The sequence below is a fragment of the Meleagris gallopavo genome, chromosome 5, assembly GCF_905368555.1.
Source record: "Meleagris gallopavo chromosome 5, MGAL_WU_HG_1.1, whole genome shotgun sequence".
Classification (NCBI taxonomy): domain Eukaryota; kingdom Metazoa; phylum Chordata; class Aves; order Galliformes; family Phasianidae; genus Meleagris; species Meleagris gallopavo.
The window spans coordinates 13,800,667-13,818,489 of record NC_139408.1 but is presented as its reverse complement, the minus strand read 5'-3'; the positions used below and the strand labels follow the sequence as shown (position 1 = coordinate 13,818,489).

At 41.6% G+C, this 17,823-nt stretch overlaps 1 protein-coding gene across 1 annotated transcript in view; it reads left to right on the top strand.

The window, feature by feature from the left end:
- The window catches only part of BRSK2 (BR serine/threonine kinase 2), a 299,120-nt gene extending 281,728 nt beyond the window's left edge, over nucleotides 1-17,392 (top strand). The window contains 4 exon segments of the mRNA XM_085224331.1: nucleotides 2,203-2,250; nucleotides 14,004-14,020; nucleotides 14,707-15,100; nucleotides 15,103-17,392. Coding sequence (XP_085080457.1) covers nucleotides 2,203-2,250; nucleotides 14,004-14,020; nucleotides 14,707-15,100; nucleotides 15,103-15,176 — 533 coding nt within the window. The 3' untranslated portion in view covers nucleotides 15,177-17,392.
- Nucleotides 17,393-17,823: the final 431 nt, after the last annotated feature.

The window sequence follows — 17,823 nt, the reverse complement described above, 5'->3', positions numbered from 1 at the left end:
AAAAATGCAGTTACATGACCCATCAGTGCTTCTCAGGGAGCTAAATGCCTTTGGACCTTGACATTATTCACCTCAGATAACACCTTTATCCCACAGATACTGGGTTGTTACCCATGAGCAGAAGCCTGCTGCCAAGAATCTGAGGCTTTCTAATAAGGATGAAAATTCTGCTTTAAAATTACAAAATATTTTATCATATAGAATATTTATTAAAGCAGCTGTTATGAGATGATGGAAATTAAACAAGTATTAAAGTAGTTATTATAAGAAGTAAGCTAAAGGCATATGAACTCTGTTAGTCTCTCAGGAGATGTGGTATTAGCTGCTGCTTCTGGCATGCTCATGTTTGCTCTTCTTTAGGAATGGGGAGAAAACAGCTGATCATGTGTTGGGAAGACAATACAAATGGAAATGGGAATGAGAAACAATCTTGTAGTCATACTTGAGAGTTTCCTTGCTCTTAATGTGTTTTTCTGTGCTCTTTCAAAGCATAGTTAGTGCTGACAGCTGGGCGACTGCTCTGAGCTCTGCCATTATAGATCTGTATTTATTGCAGCTGTGTGTAGTTGACTCAGAGTTGGACAGGAAGCAGCACAAGGCATTAGATGGCTGACTTCTCCAAGTTACTAAAGAAAAAAAAACAACACAAGCTTGTGATTGTGACTCTTTGTCATTGACTCAATCGGCAGCTGCAGGCACTTCTTACACCTGTTAGGCATCTTCGGGGAGGGATGTTTTTTAGGAGCTTAATTTGCTTTCTACTCAGTCAGAACATCCAGTGACAGGTGAACTTCCTGCCTATCTGACATCTTGTTCCAAATCCTGAATCCAGTCTTCTCCTTCACCTCCTTCTGTTTTCCCTTGCTTCTTTCAGTTATGTGCCTTTCTGGGAACCCTTCCGTGGGTTTCATCTCCCACTCAGCTCTGCCAGCCTGCCTTCAGCCTTGGGGATGTAATGTCTCCTCAGATGCTTTTTGTACATCACTGTGACCAGACACCTGTGCTCTCTTCTCCTTGCATTCCCAGGTGATAATATGAGTACAGGCCTGCCTGGTTCCATCAGAAAACACATCCATGCTCTTCTAGCATGGATTCAGCATACCTAGGCATATCCAGCACCCCTTCCTCCCCTTTTCAAATTACTTTTCTGTGGAAATGAAAGCTGGAAGTGGATCTACCCTCTCTCGTGCAGACTGTTTAGCAGGTAGAGAATAGTTAGATCTTCCTGGCAGACAGGGATTTGGGACATATGTGTGCGTGTTTCCGAGAAACCTATTTCTTCCAATACCTGGGTGCTTATTTAGAGGTCAGGCAGGAGAAGACCCAAAACTAAATTGAGTGAAGTAACTGGTACCTGCTGGCTCCTCAGCAAGTGCCCAGCACTCAGAAACACAACAGTGAGGTCCCACTGTCAGGGCACCCTGGCTGACAGTGGCAGATCTTGCTTGCCTGCATGTTCTACAGGAAAGTGGCCAGCAGGACTAGTTCTCTGCATTAAAGCTTACATGTTGAGCTCCTTCTTGTTTACTGCACCTGAGTTAAAAGCTCAGAAGCTGTGGCAATGGGAGCTGTGCACAAAGTGGACAATAATGTCTTAGATACAGATTCTGCTACCCTTTCCAGAAGTAATTTTGTTGCCTGTGAATGGTACCATTGAAAGCAAGAAGAGTAAGAGACTACATGTGAATGATAGAGGCAGAATTGCGTTGAGGACTTGGGTGCTGGAGTCTAAAAGATGTTTTTGAGTTATGTAAGTAGCTACCTGTACGTGTCCAGTAGCACAGTGCTGCATTCTCTCCCTCCCTCAAACTTTCGATGTATGTAGATCAGCTGGCTGCACATTGCCCATGTGCTGCAGAATAATCTGCAAAGCTGTCCAGGGGAAAGAATGTATTTCTAGTCTTTCAGTTTCTTAGTGTAATGGCAGAATGCTTCCGACATCTCTTGTGAATACTCATAGCTATGATAAAGAGGTAGATGGAAGCAGCAGGACTGAGGCAAGCTCCACTACCAGTCCTATGGCCAGGTGTGCCCTGGCATAAAGTGGGTGGCAGAATTTGGTCTGGGTTGTGTAAAATCCAAGATGTGAATGTTTCCTGCTTCAGGTAATAATGTGCTAAGTTACTACTTTATGCACAGAGGTATGGAAACCTTTTTTTATGTTTTTCCCTCCCTCCCTCCTCTTTCCGTTCTATGATCTAGACACCACTAACTGTATGGAGTTGATGACTGGCAGACTTTCCAAATGTGGTAAGAACTTCCTTCCCTTCTGCCTTTTCTCCTTCCCCAGTCCCTGCTGAACAACATAATAACGCACCACCCTGTCCCTTCCACCTCTTCCCCTTCCTTATCCCTGCTCTCCCACACTCTTTTCAAGACTACCCAACGTGTAAAAGCCCACAATGTCCTTCTCTTACCTGGCAGACACAAGCATATACCCCTTATTCTGTTCCTCCCCATCCATGCACAAGATGCACAGGCTCCACCACAGCTTTCCCCTTCATAGCACAAGTGTGTGGTGTTGCACTTCAGATTGCCTCCCTCACTGTTACCCAGACCAGTGATTTTCTGTTCTTTTTTTTTCTTTCTTTTTTTTTTTTTTTTTTTTTTTTTTTTTTTGTTATTGTTGATGTTGTTGCTGCCTTTGATTCGTAATTCTTCAGTCCCTTTTCAGCAGTGAAGCTGAATGCTGCCCTGCTAGCTGCTGTCTCCCTTGGTTTCCTTTGGTTTATTGAGACAGAATTGCTCTGTTATTTAGTACCCTTTTGCATCCACTCCCTTCTTTGCCATGTATGTTTAGGGTAAGACCCTTTTAAATCTTCCATAAAATGCACTACATATTATCTACCAGACAATTAGCCGGACATTTAACTGTCATACTTCCAGTCTGGTCTTGGGGAACTGTGTTGTGTTTCTAGCTGGAGGACAGTGTACCTTTTGGAGATTCAGAATTTTGTTAGGAATGAGGAGAAAAAAAAAGAGGGGAAAAAAAAAAAAAAAAAGAGGAGTTTTCTGCAAAATTTGCATCTCAGCTTGCTTGGGGCTCCATGAATTTTGGTTAACTTATCCCTTGCCTTCCTTCTTTTCTATGCACACATGGACTATCTTCTTTCCTTCTTTACCTGTGGCCCTACTGGCTCCTCCAAATACAGTGGTGGAAATACCCAAATGCTATAAGATTGGGTGTTTTGGTTTTTTTTCTCTTATATCTTGTATGGAAAGGTTCTGTACAAGAGTAATCTGTTCTCGTAAGACTTCCATTCTGGTAACTGGGTTGAATTCAGACATCTCTGTGAAAGGGAACACAAGCTGTTGAGGAAGTAATCACTGAGCTGGTACTGCTCTCCAGCTGGACCTGTGACTCCTGCGTCATCTCTTTGTAAACTGAGGGAAGTTCTTCTGGAGTCATTCCACAGGCAAGTTGTCACAGTGGAAATAACGTTAGGTTTATGCATGTGTGACTGAGAGCAGAAATTGTTCTGTATTTCAGATGATTTCTTTTCCTTAAAGAGCAGATTTGATGTTGTTTTTTTTTTTTTCTTTGAGGAGAGTTCATATGATTTCTTCTTTGAATTTTCTGGTTTACTCTGTTTCTGATCTCTACAAGAAGACTCATTTAACTTGTGGGCAGACCTCCAGCTTTGTCTTGAAGTTATCAGACAGCAAATCTCTCTTCTTCCTCAAGCCTTTCTTTCTTGCCTGGATCTGACATCCACATCATATGATAATACTGAAATGCTGATTCTGCTGATTGCTTGCAAGTTAATCAAGCTACACAGATAACCAGCCAGTCCCATGCCCTCTCCAGATAGAGCATTACTGTTCATTCCCAGCTCAGATCCTTCAGCTGTCACAGTGTCAGCATCCATCTAGCCAGGGACAAAGACAATAAGGTGATGGCCAGAAGGGAGACTGGTTTGTGGCAGCTACAGCCTGTACAGAACATGTAGGTAGATCTAGAGAAGAGAAGGGAAGGGTTGTCGAGGTAACGGAGCTGCTTCCTTTGAATCAAATTCCTTTTGGTGTGTTCATAAAAAATGGAAGTAGTGATGACATTCACTGTGCTGAATTCCACCCTACTAAATATGTGAAGAGCTATTTCATGCACAAGAGAGCTCATCCAACATTTAGTCGGGGGAGTAAAGGGGAATGACGTGGGATTTTGCCTAGTATTGGCAAACTGTCCTCTGTGACTTTGAGGGCAGGCATAGTCCTGTGGAGTTGGCACAGTGTTCATATAGAGACGGCCAATAGAGTAAGAAAAACTATGCTGAGCATTTTTGTGACATTATCATTGTTCCACATTCTGAGAATGAGCATAAAAGGGCATTTTTGCAAGCGTTAACACTGGGGCAGGAAGAGCAAATCAGAGGTTTTATGCCAGGCTTAACTATGTGAAAGCTGTGGTAGGAATGAGGAATATCTTCACTCGATATAAACCATTGTAATTAACAGCAAGGCAAATTTATTTAGCCCTTTAAATATTAACTTGTCTTCTGTTAGCAGTCATCATCAGTCTGAGATGTGCTTTTGCATTTAGACATTAGCATTGAAGAGCAGTTCTTGTTGTACAGCTGAGGTATGTCATAGGAGCTGCCAGTGTCCAAATGCTGCCGCTGTATCAGTTCTGTCTGTGCACATTGGTAAATTGCTGCCAACTCTCAATGTTTCACAAGAGAAGAAAATTGTTTGTCTCATGAGCAAGTTGAAATGCACGCAGGGATGCAATATTTTATTTTGTTTCCACCTGTTTCAGCAGGGGAAGGAGCATTTCTAGTGTCAGGAAGACTTTATTGATTTTTGTGAAATCTTTAATATCTGTGTATAAGAATAACTTGTCCTTATAATAGCCCTTTACATTTAAAATGAATCTGTGGCCTGAAAACTGCCTGTAGAAGTGATACCTTCCAGCTTAGCTGATCTTTCCCTTGTGTATTCAGAGCCAAATCAGTTTAGTGACAAATAAGCTTTACTACTTTATGTGCTGCCATTAAACCTTATAAATTCAACATAGGTGTAAAAAGGTGAGCTAGATTTAGATTCTTTTGAGGCAAGATTGAGAGACCTCTTTACTATCATCTAATCTGCTATTTATGTCTATCTCATTGAAGAATGGATTGTATGATTAACGCTGAGGTTCTAACAGGTACTCAAACTACTAAGCTGTCAAGCTTTGTAGTTTGAATGTGTTAGATCTGGAACCATTATATTCTGTGATATATACCACACAGAAGCCCACAGTGCCATTTCACTAGTACTCGTTCAAAAAGGAGTCTGTCTTTATGAGCTTGGATGACTTTAAGGCCTTTAATAAGTGAGCTGAGAGTTTATTTGGATGGTTGAATCAGTAGTAAAGCTGTTTCATAGCCTTAGATAACTCCTTTTCCCAACAGTCTCTAATTTTTTAGAGTCCTTAGGAAGCATGTTTCACCAAGGTGCTGGCTGCTGGCAGAAAACTCAGAAATGCTTGTCTCATTCTTCACATTACCTTCTGAGAATCACTCACCAGAGAGCCTGTAAACTCCCCATTCTCTATAATCTAGCTGTTTGGGGCTGAGTTTTATCTCCAAGCAAAGCAGTTTTCTCGTGTTGCTTTCATCCCTCATGAATCTCAGGAAGTTTACAGTTATGTCACTAGCACTTCAAGAAAATGGGAGATTATTACTGTGTAATTAGCACAGCACCAGTCAAATCTTGCTGCTGTGCTTGGCATTGCACAAACTTACTTTCTTGCAAAATCTTAGACCATAACACTGTGACAAAAGAATAGTCAGAAGACTATTTGAAAAATAAAAATGTTTATTTTTATACATCCCATTTTGCTGCTTACAGTTTGAAAACTGAATTCCTGGCACCAGTTAAGCAAGAAGCTTTATGGATCCTCATGTGAACCAGTGACTGTCACCAAAATTATCTGATCAAAGTGGAAGCACAGCAGATCCACTTGCCTTTCTTATCTTTCCAGTGAATCTCACTGAAATCTCTTGCTTCTAATGTCTAGAATATATTTAGATTCTTTACATTGCTTCTTATTCTGAGACACTTTACATTGCCGACTATGACCGATCATCCTCTCTGCACGTCCTCTTGCAGTAAAAGCTTCTCTTCATACCTCCTTGCAAATGCAGTTTCATTCATACAGATGCAAGCCCATCTTACTAGCATCCCAAGCAACTTGAGGAATTAGGAGAGGTGCTGTCGTTTAAAATTGATTACATCATATTGGGATTGCAGCATGTAACTTAGTGGCAGCTTAGAGACTCTTGGTGTTAGAGCAGCAAAAAATGGTTTTGAAGCTCTCAGAAGTGATCCATATTCGTGTTATTTGAAGTAACTATTTAATTTAGAGTAGCCATTTGAGCTTTAATGGAGGAGAAGGTTAGTGATTGGCATTCAGGAAGTCATAACTGAGAGTAGAAACACAAAGACCTGCAGAAAAAAAAGAAAAAAGACGTATACTGTGCTCCCAGCTGAAGGATTCTCTTCACCATTGTTACACTGTGAGGTTGTCAGAAATGTTCTCTTTATTAGCATTTCTGATAAATGAGCTCACTGCTCATCTTTCTGAGTGTAACTGATTCTTGATGGACATGGATATAAATTGGGACCCAAATGAGAGATCTAAGGAGGAAGCCCACCTGAAAGATCACATATTCTATCATAATGTATGAATCATGATAACTTAGATAAGTCAGATTTTCCAAATAGTTCAAGCCAGATTTCCCAGTTATTTGCTGTCCAAACGAATACAAATACCACACAGTAGTTGTATCTCTCTTCTTTCTAGTGCTGCTTTCAGGAGAAACTTATTTTCCAATTCATTACTCATATTTTTGCACTGTTGAAGAAGGTAGCAATAAAAATGGCAACTTGGCACTAAAGATGACTCCAGATGTATTGTTATGTATCAGATTCTGTTTTGACTTCTACCAGACTTCTACTGCCCAATACAAAATCTTCTCCTCTTTTCTTTGTTAATATCTAATACAGAAAACATGCCTCTCTTATTTAACATAACAGTACTTTATTTATGACAAGCAGTACTTCAGGATATTCCACGTGAATATTTGCTTGCTGTGCTGAGTTGAATCTGAGATGGTCTCTCCTGAAAGTTGAATCATATCTTGAAGGGATTGATTGATTCAAAGGAAATGGGGAATTAACTTTTCTCCAGCATACAGAGTTTATTTCTTAGAAACAGGTCTGAGAACTTAAAGCCCATAAGATCGCACATAAACACCCATCTGTCAGAAAGAGAAAAATCGTATTATTAAGTGCCAATATATTTTTGACATTTTTATGGACACAAAAAAAAAAAAAAAAATTGAATGAAACAGCTGAAGTCTTAAAGAGAATGGGTAGCAGTAATAATATCATCTGTTGTGGCTTTTTGAGTATAGATCATCAGCTTCCCCTCTCATCACACACTTGTGCAGGCAGATCTTTGTAAAAGGACAGACAGATACAAAGCATTCTTGGGCTGAGTCCTTTACCAGCCAATTTGTCAGAACAGCGTGATTCCACAACAAAATCTGGTATCTCTTCATCCCAGCTCTATCCTTGCCTGCTCTTTCAGTGCCACCAGCTGTCCAAATGAACACACAATTCCTTCCTCTCCATCATCATGTCTCCTTTTTTGAATGTTGTGTGGTGGCACTGAAGTGGTTGGAGTTTTTCATCCATAATGGAGATTTGTTTTCTAATTAATTACTTATGTTGTAGCTTTGCAGAAGGTAGCAGTTAGGAAATTGGCCACGTATATTTGGGTTTTTGCTGTCTGCGTCCACCAGTCTCTAACTCATCACCCAAGAACGACCTGTCTCAGTTATATTGCCTGTGACAGGAGAAGCTGACCTGAGTTTCCCTGTGTGTGTATGAAAGAGAGAAAGCACACAAGACTGAGCAGAATCCCTCCTGCACAGGAGAAGGCATGTTTTAGGGGAGTAAGAACAAGGATAGGTTATAGAGAATTTACATGTCAGATTGGTTCGAATCTACTCAGATGTGTAGCAGCTGAAAGTTCTCACATTCTCCCAATAGTATGGACACCTGTGCTAACAGTGTCTGATAAGCTGAGTAGTTCCCAGCAGCATTGTGTTTCTGCAAACACTGTTATCAGCTGGCTCTTTTACTGCCAGAGTCTGTTGGCTCTGGAAAAGAAGCTCTGTTGTTTCCTTTGGAAATGGTCTTTCCCAGTTACAATTCATTTGTCCTGCTAAGAAACTCAAGTTGTTCTGTGGACTCAGTCTGTCCCCATTTTCTAGTCCTAGGCCAAAATAAAACTAAAATAATCATCTCATTATATAACTTAGCGGGGAAAAAAATACTGGGAGAACACGTTCTGGTCAATCTATCATGACAGTTCAAAAATCTAGCAAATATAAAACCATGTACTTTTAACCTGAAAAGCTTTTCAAACTTCCTGTATTTTTAGAGAAGTACCAGTCCTACAACTTCAGCAGTTCCTTCTGCTCATGTCAGGTGGTGTAGGGCGGTGGGTTCATAGTATAGGAAGAAGTTCTGTGTGAAGGCTTCCAGCATGACACTGCAACAGCCTTTCAGTCACCCTTCTCCATTGCAGAGGGAAACCTTATATATCCAACTTAATGTTAAGTGAGTTGAGCAAAAACTCTGTATAGTCTTCTTTGGCAATAAGTGAGCTCCTTAAGGCCTCTCTCTGATTTGCATTCGTAGAATGCCTAGGCCAGGGGTTCCTTGGTCTGGAGAAGAAAAAACAAAAACCTAAATAATCTTGTAGGAACAGAGAAACAGGCCACTTTTACCTCTCTGTCATCCCTTGCAGTGCCTATAGTCTAGGAGTGGGTTCTGTATGTTACATCTTCTGTTACTGAAGGCAAAGGGACTCTGCCAACAGAAAACAAACATGCTTAATCTTAACAAAGAGGGATAGAACTATGTCAGAGTGGCAGAATGGGTTAGAAAGGGAGTAGATTATCAGTCATCAAGAAAGTGTTTTGATGCATTATGTGGAAAGAGTTGGGTTGTGCTATGATTCACTGAAAACATGGCTGATGTTGAGATAAAGAGCAAACTAGGGATGAAAAAAAGAAAAAAGAAAACAAAAACAAACAACAAACCCTCTGAGGGATAAATGGGAAAGGAATTTGTGTTGTAAGTAGCAGAGGTGGGCAGAAGGCAGACCAATGTTTTTCCATTCACTTTCTTCCAAAGCCTAAGTTAAAAGTACAGAAATTAAATAATTTATTAGGCCACCAAGAAAGAAAAGGCACGGAATAATCCCATAGATGACGTATTTGCTTTATTCAACTTGGTGGTCAGCACCAAAAAGATTAGTGCATTAAATGTCATTATAGATATAAGAGAGATGTTTTCACAGGACAAGAACGTTTGTTTCCACTAAGTCAGTGGGAATGCTGCCATTTGCTTGAATCAAAACAGGACCAAGTCCTTATGTGGCTATCTTAAAATGTTACAAAAGAACAGTTTCCAGTTAGAGATAAGAGCCTCCAAGCCTGTCCACAAGCTGCATGTTCCCCGCTTGTTAATCTCCTGTGAAGGACTCTGAGGGTCGTGGCAAGGTCAGAGCAGGTGAATCCTCTTCTGGTGCCATTCCTGGTACCTGGAGTGCATCACATCCTTTTCTCTTTCCTCTCTTAACCTGGATGTGCCAGTTCAACTTTGCTCCTAGCCCTTGTGACACTTCTACAGAACAGCAAATGAGATAGAGTACTCTGAGGGTTGGTACAAGATATCTGCCCAGCTTCCTTTTACCTCTCAGTGCCCATTCCTAGCCCTGTTTGTTCCTTTTACTGTCTGTTGTGTTAAAATGATTCACTTTGAGGAATTTGGCCATGGTGGTGCTGCACACAGGTGCCACAAATTAGTGCCTTCTCCATAAATCTATTTCTTTAGCGTCCCTTCAATACATGACCCTTTCATAAGCTTCAGTGCTTGTTTTCAAACCCATTTCCCTCCCCATCTTGCAGCATCTGGCTCCTCGGACTAACTCAGAAATGCACATATCCATCTCCTCCTAACAGAAGTGAACCTACTGCTCTGAACCTCCTTTCCTGCTTCTGAACCTTCTCACAGTTTCTCACCCTTGCTGCCCTTCATGCCTTCTTTTTGTTGGTGAACGTTTGCTCTCAAGGGGAAAGAAGACCTCAGTTACAGATGCATGAAATACCAGGGAAGTTTTGAAAAATCAGTAAGCCAAACCTTCATCCCAGTCCGGAGGAAATGGGATGTCATCTCGCATTTTTAAATAAGAGAGAAAGTCTCTTTGAGGCCCCCAGATGGGCTTGCAGGTTTAAGAGCTTATCACATGTTTTGTACTGAATGCTAGGAGTGGAAGATTGCTGAAAAAAACTATTCTAATGATCATCACCTGCATTTTCAAGTCTTGTTTTACTGGCCGCATCAGCCCAAAGGCAACTGAAAACTGAAAGGAGCAACAACAGTCACCATTTTCATGCTTCCAGCATAGCTGACCTATGTTTACATATCCCCAGAGAAAAATGTGAGGACTCTTTGTCTGTTCAAAGACCAATATCTAGACAAGTCTGAGCGTGGGCTAACAAGCTGTCGTATAGATAACATCAATGTGATTGTCTGTAGTGCTTGGCTTAGGATCAGTCCTTTCGTAACTGCAAGATGTGAAAGGATTAATACCAAGTTTTTAATTACAAGTCCAGACACTATGAAAGGCAAAGAAAGGAAGGGGTTAGTGAAATGGCCTATTTTATTTTTCAGTAGCTCTCATTCAATATCCCTAAGGATTTCCTACCTCCCATTAAAATTTTACCTGAGAAATGCTGATTGTAAGAAATCCAGTAGTGATACAGGCAAAGAAAAAGCAGATTGTTAAATACTCTTTGCTGCAGTAAATCTCCAGGTACTTGAAAGCCAGTAGGGCATGGGAAGGAGAAAGGGTGGATGAAACAGGGGCTGCATATTTTAATAGAATGATTAAAAATCCTGTATCAGGACTTGTCAAATACCAGATATTTACGTACAATTTAAAAAATGCTTTATTGCTCCCTTTTTGCAAGTTGTACTTTTGTCCGCTGTTCCTTTCTATGTGAAAACTAAAATTCCCCAGTTCCTGCAGAGCACTGCTTTCTCTGCCCTCCTCTTTCCCTCTAAGCTTGTTGAATAAACTGCTCAGCTGAATAACTAGAGATACTTCCCTCCCTTTTTCTCCCAACCTAGCAGTCTTTCCCTATCCGGCATTTTTTTTAGTGCTCTTTTTCCATTCTCTCTGCTGACTCCATTTGCTTATGAGGATGAGGGGTCCAAAGCCACATAACGACCAGATTTGTCCACATTCCTGCAATCAAGGCTGAGTGTTTGATTTATTTTTTCATTGAAAGAGAACATTCACTTGAAGTAGAAATGAGTCTGAGCAGATATTAAATGAGTATGAGCTCAGCATGCCTTCAGAGCAGCCTAGGCTGAATTAGAAGTTATAGATGTGGAAGAGCTATCCCTATTGCAAAGCGTTTGCACGCATGTGGAAGGAGGCAGGTGGAGCTCATGGAGTTCTGACACAGAAATAGCTGAGAGTTTGGTAGGTTTTCTTTTATTAGCCAGAATTTGAGTTACCTGATTCTCCTGGCTGCTTGTTTAGGCCTATCTCTGAATCTGTTGGCTGAATGGTGCCCTTCCAGAAACTAACAACCATTTGCCTGGGGCACTGGTATAATTCGACACATAGACGGAAACAGGGCCAGCAGTAAGTTAAACACAAAACAGCAAGTTTTGTGGAAGGCAAGGCAAGGAATGAATTAGATGAGTAAGACTGAGATCCATCTCTCTGTATGCCAGCCATTGATTTTTCTCAATGCCTGTTACCACACAGAGGAAAGCGGCAACTACATGGCTAGCATGGGCCAGCAGAAGAAGAGTAATACATTCAGTTTTGGAGAGCACAAATACTATCTTTTTTCATTTTCTTTGCGTATCAACAGTTGACGTCTGTCTAGCATCTTCCATTAGAGAATAAGAAGGCATGCTACAAGTCCTTCAGATGAGTTACCACACAGAGACAGTACTTGCCCCCTGTGGTAACCAATCTGCTTATGTGTGTAATAGAAGTGAAAAGAAATAGAATATATCTAAGCCACCAGCTTCCACTAAGTGTGGGTGAATGGGGATCTCTGCTATGAAGAAACCTCTTTGCTCTGGGCTGAATGTTGCCATCTTGGGGATGAAAGGTCCCACTCTTCACAGCATACCACATCACTGCACAGCAGAAACAAGGAGCCTTCTGGGAGCTGGAGGATGAAATCGCTTAGATGGGGTATAAATTAGCTGATTTGAATTTGTTATAACAGTGGAGCCAACAGTCCCAATACTTAGAAAAACACCATGAGGTTTTCTTCAAGTATGATCTTCCATAGTAATGTAGAGGCACAGAGGTGTACACATAATTGCAAAGGGAATTAGAGTGTGAAGAAGGAATCTACTGTACAGGTCTCATCTTTAGTGGAGAGGCAGAGGGTCGTTGTAAAGACATCCCATCCCCCTTAGCAGGTCCAGCCCAAGCTGCTGTGCCATGAAACCTCGGTGGACCATTCCTGGATTGATTTCGCTCATCGCTCTGAAACACAGCTGGGTCTTTCATTGCATTGGACTTAAGGCAGTCAGGAATGAAGAGAAGATTGTCTGGCCTTTGAGGACCAGTTAAAGCATGGCATATAACCATCTTGGAGCTGCATAATTAAACCCGGCCCATAGCTGTTAGTCAAGCACATGAAGGCTCTTTACATAATATTTGTGCTTTGTTAATTGAGAGTTCTCAGATGCCCACATTTAGAGGGTTTTAGAAGAAGACTCATTACATTCAGTCCAGAGTCTGTCTGTTCCTTTTGGCCCCTGGAGGTGCGTCTGTGATGCATCGTGCTCCCCACTGGAAAATGGCTTTAGTAAAATGAATCTTGGATTTAATCAGAAGGTGAAATGGTGAACAAAAAGACTTTTTCAAATGGCATGAGAGATTACATTCTAACATATGTACAGTGCCAAACCATGTTATTTTTACAGCCTGCTCCTCTGGCTGGCTTAATGAGATACCTGTTCCAATAGCATGCAGTCCTACATCCTTTTGTGGCTCCTAGCTCCACTGAAATGAATGTCTGTGTTCTGGAGACTGTATTATAGCAAAACAATAAATTCAGGACAGTGAGAAAGTAGTTCTTGACCCTGGCAGGTCCAGAAATACATGCACAGCAACCTGCTTCAGTATTCAGTATTTCCATTTCCAGGTGCTTGTTGTAAGATGGATCTGAAGATGCTTAGAAGCTTGTAAGCATAAGCCACAAACCACACATACAGATGGATGTAGTCATGTCAGCCATTGTTTGTTTTTCAAATACTTTCTCCCTTGGAGCACTTAAGTGTTTGAATTTAGTGTCTAAAAAGCAAGCAAGGAGATACTCAGAAGCAAAATGCAAGCAGAAAAGCATAATCCCCAGTGCAGCCATGTAACTTAGCAGGGCTGCAAAAAGCATCAGTTGGCAACTACATAAAAAAACAACAATGACATTTGTAACAGCAACAGTAAGATGGGATTTGCCTGTATCCCATATTACGTTCACTGATGTTTCAGTGCAGAATGGCCAAATGACTGCAAGTAATAGAACTGCGTATTTCAGCGATGTGCTGCTGCATCCTCTTGATAGGTGAGACAGCTGTGCCCACCCGCTCAGGACAAAACTAGGTGCTTGATGCTCCCAGCCTCTTTATTTCTGTAGGTGTCCCATCCTAAACACTCTTCCTCTTCCTGCTCATTGTCTTCATCCCCCACACACCCCCACGCACGTGGCTCTGGATCTCCTCATCATGTTCTTCTCGTTAAAAACCCCATTGTTCATTTGTTTGTTTGTTCTCTCTCTTTCTCTCCTCTCTCTTTCCCTCTCGTTTTTTTTTTTTTCTTTCTTTCTTTTTTTGTCTCCTCTGTTTTGTGTACCCAGGCAGCCCATTGAGTAACTTCTTTGACGTAATTAAACAACTTTTTTCAGACGAGAAGAACGGGCAGGTGAGCCATCCCCCCGGCACGCCAACCAAGCATAGCGCAAACAGCAAGCGGAGCGATTCCGGTTCTAATGACTATGGGTCTAGAGGAGACAATAAGTACCCTGCTGGCAAAGACAAGGCAAAGATGGTCTCATCAGTCGGCCTACAAGACCAACCTTAAATAAACACATAAAAAATTAAATAACTTAGAAACAAAATCAAAAACAAACAAACAAACAAAAAAATAAAGCAAGAAAGAATGAAAGAATATTCCTTAGCGAGCTAGCCTCTAAACTAGAAGGATGTATATACCTTGCCACAACAGTACAAAACTGTCTATAGACAAATTTTGTATGAAGGAATGACTGTATATATATACATATATATATTTATATATGATATATAATATATATCTCAGAAACAAACACAAAAACAAACGAACGAAAGAATGAAAAGAAAAGAAAGAAAAGAAAAGGTAGCACAGATGACAAACCCAGTTCGACAGATCTTGGGTTGTGGTTTTTTTTTTTTATTGCTTCTTTTTTTTTTCCTCCCTTTTTTTGAATGTTTTTTTTTTTTTCTCCTTCCTGATTTTTTGGGTTTTTTTATTGTTATGATTACTTTTTGTTTTCTTTCGGTTTGTTTCTTGTTCTGTTCATGCTCTCTCTGTGTTTCTGACGACACCACTTGTTTCCGCTCTGCTACCAGGAATTATCCCGAAAAGTTAACATGTCAGCCACGGCTTCACCTTCTGTGCTCTGCGGACACTTGTTGACGGAAGGCAACCGATGTAGACTGTCCAAGGACCAGTCCTGTTTGAGGTTCCCAGCCTCCCCTCTCCCTTCAGGAAGTGGGTGTCTCCCCCACTTCTCCCCAAACATCTCCCCAACGCACGCTTTTTTTTTTTTTTTTGCTTTTTTTTTTTTTTCCTCTCTCTTTTTCATTTTTGGTGCTCCACAAGAGAGATCTGCTCAGTTATGGGATTGCACAATCTGGGCTGAAAGGAGGTTGCAAATTGTTGGAGTGAAACTTTTGCCCTTGGCAGCTTCTGTCCGCGCAGGTGAACTCAGCCTGGAGCGGGAGGGTGCGGGGAAGGAGAAGGGGTAGTGGGAGCGCAGTGTTGCGTGGATCCAGAGCGCGTTCTCATCAGAAACCAGCCAGGAGCAACTCAAAACTAAGCCTTGAACCAAGACAGTATTGGGGAGCTTCATCACAGGATTTTCTTAACCTTCTTTTTCTCCCCACCACCTTTTCTGTTTCTTTGCCCCCTTTTTTTAATGTATATATACATGTATATTTATGTGCGTATATTTTGATAAAAATATACATACATACATGCATATATATATACACACAGAAAATAGTTGTGTTTTGTTTTGATTCGTTTTGTTTTTAATGCTGTCTCATTTTGCTTTTTGACCTGCTGGAAGGGGAAAGGAGTAAACTTAGGAGGGAGAGGGGGGTTAAACGAATAAACACATACAAACAAAACATGAAAACTTAGGGAAAAGGCAACTTCTGGTAGCAAAGAAGAGGGACAAGACTCTCCCAAGGACTGTCTCTCCTGCCGCCAGGCATGGTTGCTGTTGCTGCTACTGCTGTTCCTCCTTCGACACCTTCCTCCCCATCTGTCAGCTCCCTGCCACTGTGCCACTGCGCTGGGACCTTCTTCCACCAGCTGGAGCCTCCACCGCACCCTGCATTTAGAGGCAATTGTTGTGTTGCTAGTGCTGCATTGATATCAGTATTATTATTTCTTTAAGTTACCGATTTCATTCGTTGGCTTGGGTGAATTTTTTTCTTAAGAAAAAAGAAAAAAAAAAAAAAGAAAAAAAAAAGAAAAATAGAAGACGAAGAGGAAGAAAAGAGACTTATCTTGGGTTTTATTTCCTGTGTGTGTGTGTGTGCAAATCACTGGCACTTAGTTCATCTGAGCAAGGCAAGGTGGAGTCAGGGCAATGGGAGACTTAATCACGAAGCTACTGTAAACTTTAAAAATTACTGCAAGATATTTTTATAAAGTTTTAGTTTTTCTTTTTGTTTTGGTTTGTTTTGGTTTGTTGTTTTGTTTTGTTTTGTTTGTTTTTGAAGGGGAGGAGGGTGGGATTGGGTGGATGGGGACCTTTTTCTTTTTGCGTTTCAGTTCTTAGGTCTTGGTTATTTATATATACATATATATATATTTAAAAAATAAGCTGTTAGATATATCTTCTGTTTAATAACTGTGTAGAGACAACATTGATTCTTATTTATTTTGCGGAGGAGGGGGAAAAAAGACACAGCACCCCCGTAAGTGTTCATCTTGTGACTTTGAGAAAGAAGAATCGCCGCCTTTTTTCCTCCTCCTCAGGAGTTACGTGACCAAGTGTAACTTATTCTGGCCCAAGTTCAAAGGTTAAGCAAACAAAGAAACAAACACGGTTTTACGCCTGGAAGACAAAACACAGTGAGAAGTTCTTCTTGACTGAGATTTTAAGAATGTAGGCTTAGCATTAGTGTTCAGCTCTTTTATGACCTTCGATTGCTGCTCGTTGGGTTCCTATGGGTGTATGTTGTATCGCAAGATTATTATTATTTTTTTTTTAATGATAATGTTGTATGAGTTCTTTTTGGTTGTTGTTGTCGTCGTTGGTTTTTTTAATCATTTTTCCCCTTCTCGGACCAGTTTTACTTGTACATAGGTTTGAAGATTAAAGCGAATTTTTAAAGACACAACTGGGGCAAAGACCTTTGACTTTGGCCCTGCTTCCCCATTCCCCCAAAACGGGAGGGATTTATTTTACGTTTCCGTTCTATTTATTTATTTATTTTCCCTACTCCCAACCTTTTCTCTCGTATTGCTGTGTGCATGTCAGACACCAGGGGGTGATGGCTGGGGAGGGGGGGAGGCAAGGGTGCAGGAGAGGGGGGCAGTTTTAATTGCATGACATTGCTGTAAATTAGTCTCTTTTGCTTTCGTTGTCTTTCCTGCCTCCGCCCTCTCTCTACTTCTCCTCCGAGCTCCCCTCCCATCACCCCCGTCCTTCTTTTCCCTCTTTTCTCTTCCCTTGTGTATAGATTTTGATGCTTCTGTTACATTGTACCTCTACGAAAGGCTGGGATTTCAATACAAAATAATAATAGTAATTTAAAAAATACCTATATCAGCAAAACCCACGTGGTACAAGCAGGAAGGGGATTACTTACACAAGATATAAGAATAAATGAAAGCAATACCTCTTGTTATCCTTCCTATTTTGTACTTTGAAGACACACACGCGCGCACACACACATATACAGACACAAACTGACGTTATTTAATGGTTTAAAATGGACAACAAAAATCTGATGTATCCCTTGTTAAATAACTGTGAGCAACTTTAGTTCAAAAACCAATAAATTCATTCAGTAAAGATACGAGCTGTGGCGTGTCCTCTTTGTGTCCGTCGGACGAGCCGCCGGGCCCGGTAAGTAGCGCTGCACCGCGTTCCGCATCGGGGCGGAGCCGCCCGCCTCGCGCTGCCTGTAGGGGGCGCTGCTCCCAACCGCTTCGAGTTCTCGAGGCGCAGCTTCCCGCACGCTCGGCGGGAAGTGAGCGGCACGCGGCGCGGCCGTTGGGCGCGAGGCGGATCGAGGGGTGGCGGCGGTCCGCGGAGCGGGTAGGCGATGGGACTGAGGTGGGGAGGCTGAGGAGGCTCGGCGCTTCTGTAAGGTTCCACGTTGCTGCCGCAGCACGGGGAAGACGAGCCCTCAGGTTCCAGGGAGGATTTATTGATTTGCTAAGCGAGGCGAGGGGCAAGATGCTGTCCTGAAAGTGAAGGGGATAGCAAACGCTGCGGGTGCTGT